Source organism: Berghia stephanieae, chromosome 4 (genome assembly GCF_034508935.2).
Source record: "Berghia stephanieae isolate SIO BIC M18660-M18661 chromosome 4, UCSD_Bste_1.3, whole genome shotgun sequence".
NCBI classification, from domain to species: domain Eukaryota; kingdom Metazoa; phylum Mollusca; class Gastropoda; order Nudibranchia; family Aeolidiidae; genus Berghia; species Berghia stephanieae.
The window spans coordinates 94880077-94885076 of NC_088363.1; the positions used below are offsets into that span (position 1 = coordinate 94880077).

At 33.9% G+C, this 5000-nt stretch overlaps 1 protein-coding gene across 1 annotated transcript in view; it reads right to left on the reverse strand.

Moving 5' to 3' along the window:
• The window catches only part of LOC144971897 (uncharacterized), a 13069-nt gene extending 8902 nt beyond the window's left edge, over positions 1 to 4167 (reverse strand). Inside the window, exon 1 of the mRNA XM_078912969.1 lies at positions 3873 to 4167. Within this exon, the coding sequence (XP_078769095.1) occupies positions 3873 to 3893 (21 nt within the window). The 5' untranslated portion in view covers positions 3894 to 4167. The remainder of the gene's footprint in view (positions 1 to 3872) is intronic.
• Between the last annotated feature and the right edge of the window lie 833 nt (positions 4168 to 5000).

The following is a 5000-nucleotide window of genomic DNA, read 5'->3' on the forward strand; positions in this document are numbered from 1 at the left end:
ATTTGGCTTCTTTCAAAATCATTATAGCATGCCTTGGAAGTGCGTCAACTATTCTTTGTAACTGATCATCAACGTTATCGCTCTCTGGGTGGGGTCCTATGACCTCCCATGATAGCAGGAGGTCAATTTTTGTGTCTGCTATCCCATTGCATCTATTTTCCGAGTTGCTCTCTGTCTTTGTCTTGGAATGGGGTTGGTTGACTTTGTCCTGGCCCTTGTTGGGCTCTTCAACTGAGAAGGAAACAGCCAAATGTTTAGTATTTTTTGGGGAGATGATTTTTGTCCTTGTTATTCGGCTCTCTATTGTGTATTGTTAGTTAAGATGTCTCTTAATTCGGCTCTCTATTGTGTATTGTTAGTTAAGATGTCTCTTATATTCTTTAAACATTTGAACATATTCATATTGGATGGATCCGGTGCTGGTGTCTGGATGTGACTTTTAGGTGATCTCAAACTAACTAAACACTGATAATGTGCTCTTGGAATCTACATGAAGCCACTCCGCTTTTGCATGAGCTACACTTGCTGTCTGTGTCTGAACTTGTAAAATACAAGACGGTAACAGTTGTTTATAAATGTATTCCTTGGACAGATCCAGAGTACCTTCGTGATCTGCTCTCCTTCCTGACCTAGTGTAGATCTCTACGATCATCCAAAAACGTTCTCCGTCCAAAAATCTCAAGACGTAGACTCCAAACTGGAGAGGGAAGATTCCAAGTGCGCTGCCCAAAGATCTGGAACGGTCTGTCCGACGATGCTAAATCCTCACGTATTCTGGATATAGACTATGTAAGAAACATTTGAGAACACATCTCTTTAGGAAAGCATTTTTGATTTAGACTGTAAACATAAATTTGTGAAGTCTATTTTATTTTTATTTTACATTTGCTGTGTAAAGTGCCTAGAGTCCTTTATCTGGAGAGGGCGCAAATAAATTATTATTATTATTATTATTATTATTATTATTATTATTATTATTATTATTATTATTATTATTATTATTATTATTATTATTATTATTATTATTATTATTATTATTATTATTATTATTATTACATTATTAATTATTATTATTATTATTATTATTATTATTATTATTATTATTATTATTATTATTATTATTATTATTATTATTATTATTATATTATTATTATTATTATTATTATTATTATTATTATTATTATTATTATTATTTATTATTATTATTATATTATTATTATTTATTATTATTATTATTATTATTATTATTATTATTATTATTATTATTATTATTATTATTATTATATATATTATTATTATTATATTATTATTATTATTATTATTTATTATTATTATTATATATTATAATAATAATACGTCATTAATTCGCAAGCGCCGTAAACCCCTTAAAAACAAACAAAACAAACAAGCTATGTCTAATGTCACTATCTGGATCATTTTTTCAGTGCATTAATAGTAATAAATTATATGTTTACAGTGAGAAAGGGTAGTTATGATTTTATCGATCACCAACAGGGTTTCAACGTCAGTGTTTTTGTTGTCTTGTCTGAGAGGATTATAGACACAAAAACTACAGGTGTCTTAACGTCGTTTGTTTTGTGTTGTTCCCTTATATTGAGTCACATTTACTGCCTTTATCTTTCTGTCCATCGTTATGGACACACTTACGTAATGTCCATTGTCATGTCCATTGATATACAGGATATTTTGACCATTGTTTATCCTTAGTCTCCCTTCTACAATCCACCTACATTCACGGACCCCAAAATGTTTATGGCGTATCTCTCTCCAGTTGCCTTGCTACTGATGTTGTCTTTCTTGCTCTGTACATGGTTCTCACGTCACAAACATCAATTCTTTGATGTCTAAATGGCTTTGTCTACATATGTGTCCTTGTGGTATTTACCTGTACATGCAGTAGTTCACCTTTTACATTGTATGGAATCGTCCTCAGGTGTTTAGTTAGTCACAGTACCATCAACTACATGCGATGGATGTCATTTTATCTAAAGGGGTGATAAAAAATATAAAGTGAGTAGATGTGACTCATATATAAGGGAACAACACAAAACAAACAACGTTTCGGCCCTTGGCCTTCGTCAGGAGACAGTAAACAAAAAGACAAACAAATATGTAAATTTACAAAATATCACATTTTGTCAAATGTGGAAATAAAGTTAATGTGAGGAAAGGGCGTCGAGTGTTGATGCAAGAAGTGGCGCGAGATAAGGAGAGAGAGAGAGAGAGAGGAGAGGGAGAGAGAGAGAGAGAGAGAGAGAGAGAGAGAGAGAGAGAGAGAGAGAGAGAGAGAGAGAGAGAGAGAGAGAGAAGAGAGAGGAGAGAGAGAGAGAGAGAGAGAGAGAGAGAGAATGGAGAGGATGTGTATATGTTTGTGTATGTGTGTCCGTGTGCGTATGTCTGTGTATGTGTATATATAGTAAAAGTAACTGTAAAAAGGTCTTTAAAATGGGGATGGGGGTGAGAGAGCGATTGATTGGGTGGTTAGTATATTATACCAAATATATATCAATGAACAAAATGAGAGGAGGAGAGATAGGTAGATAGAAGGAGATAGAGAGAGAGAGAGAGAGAGAGAGGAGAGAGAGAGAGAGAGAGAGAGAGAGAGAGAGAGGGGAGAGAAATAGAGAGAGAGAGAGAGATGGATAGATAGGTAGGTAGGTAGATAGATAGATAGAAAGATAGATAGACAGACAGATAGATAGATAGATAGATAGAGAGAAAGGGAGAGAGGATGTAAGTTTCCGTGAGTGGTCGGTCTAAGGCTGGTAGAAGGAGTTAGTGTGTAGGTAGGTTTGTTAAGGTAGAGATGAAGGCGGAGGAAAAGGTAAGAAAGAATAGTTGTAATTTTAACGTAATTTGGAGAGACTTAATATCGGGAAAAAAAATTGGGGGGGGGGGGGGGGGGGGGTCTTTTTATTTTAAGAAAAGGAAAGAGGTGAGAAAGGAAAAAGAAGTAAATATGAAAATGAAACTTATCGAATGGATGATGATGGAGTCGTTGATCCGCAGGATTGGAGAAAGAAATAAACACAAATAGAATGGGCTTATGCAAACCGAATGAAGAAATTAAAACTGGTAGAGTTGGAGATGGTCAAGTGGGGATGGGACGGTGAGAGGGAGAGGGCACTGAGTGCGAAGGACGAGTGAGCAAGTAATATGGGCGTCCAGGCGAGTCCTAGATTCTAGTGGTGGATGGAGAGATGGATAGAAGGATGGGGATGGGGGAATGGAGGAAGGAAGAGTGAATGAGTGAAAGGAGGGATATGAAGAGAGGAGGAGTAAGGTGGAGGATTTTAAGAGTGCATAGGAGAGGGTGACTCGGACTAGCAGTGGTTGACTATAGATTAAAATAAATAAATAAATAAATAAATAGATAAATGAATAATGATAGTACTGATGGTGGTCATGAAAAACCGGTAATTATAAATTATATAGATTAAAAGGTCATTATTGCTGTGACCACTTTGAACAATACTCTTTTTTGATAATGATCCTAATATTAGTAATAACAATAATAATAATAATAATAATAATAATAATAATAATAATAATAATAATAATAATAATAATAATAATAATAATAATAATAATAATATTAATAATAATAATAATGGAATAATAATAAAACTAATAATAATAATAGTAGTAATTAGGCACCTCTAGCTTTGGTTTTATCTAAAGGTGGCGGAGTCGGTTATTTCAAAAACAAATAAAAATATTTACCCCAGTATTATACCTTATATGTCTGTCTCGTATAATAGAACAAATAATCTTGATTCAGTTTCTAAAATACTTTAACACGAACTCTTTGAGAAAGCATTCAAAATCTGCCTATGCAGAATGCTACTCACATTATGTGGACCTATGAACATAGAGTAGTACAACTGAGTTCAGCTTCTTTACTGACCAAAGGGTTTTTCTGCTGTATTCAATACGGTCGCATGAGTTATAAATAAGAGCTGTAAAATATTGTTTGCATTTCGTAAAAGTAGCTCCTAGTATAGATAGAACGAAGTTGACGTCACTCAGGTCTTCGATTTTATTCCATTTAACTTTATGAGTAATTTTCACTAAACTGTATCAATCAAGATCACACTTAGTTTTGTATGTTGGTCCCATATTTTTTCCGGATGGCAATGTTGTGAATTACTTTGCCAGGCGCACAGCATCTATAAAGGCAGCAATTTAAACCAGTCTTATCTGACTGTGGGAGATTATAGGCAACTAATATGGCTACCAACCCCACCCCACCCCCTTCCCACCCTGCCCCACCACAAAAGAAAGAAAACACCGATTTCATTCTGTCGTGTGATACCAAAATCAATGACATCATAATTAAGCAATGAAGGGGGATGAGCTCTTACAAATGTGTTTCAAATCATTTATAGTTGATATAAAAATATATTGAGTAGAAAAGTCTTGAGCTGAAAACATGGAATGGTTATTTAAGTTTAACAACCATGACTCGAGCTGTTAGCTCAGAAAAAGATTGCCGTAATTTTATTGAAATTTTATCTTGATGTTGTTACCATGGTTAAAAGAATTAATTAGAAATCAATAAAATCTTGCGATAACGTAATGTCGCTTTTTGGAAAATTTTGTAAAATTAATATAAATGGTTTTCCTCTAGAATATTTACGATAATCACATAATTAATGATTTAGAATGATTTTATTATCTAAAATCAGTAAATATAGGGGAAAAATTACGTATATTACCATAACGATTTTGTCATCTCAATACACAGAAGATTGCATTATATAACCCTCTTGCAATCCTGAAAAGACTAAATTCTAACAATACCGTCCTCTGTCAGGACTTATTCATATATGTGTTCTGCCGTACAAAAGGGCACGACACTAGGTCTATTTTCACAGTGATTTGTACCCATCCGGTCAATGACAACACTCAGACTTGCTTGATTAGTAGCTTCAGCAAGACGAATCATCTCAAGTCTAAGCCATCGCTATCACTATCAT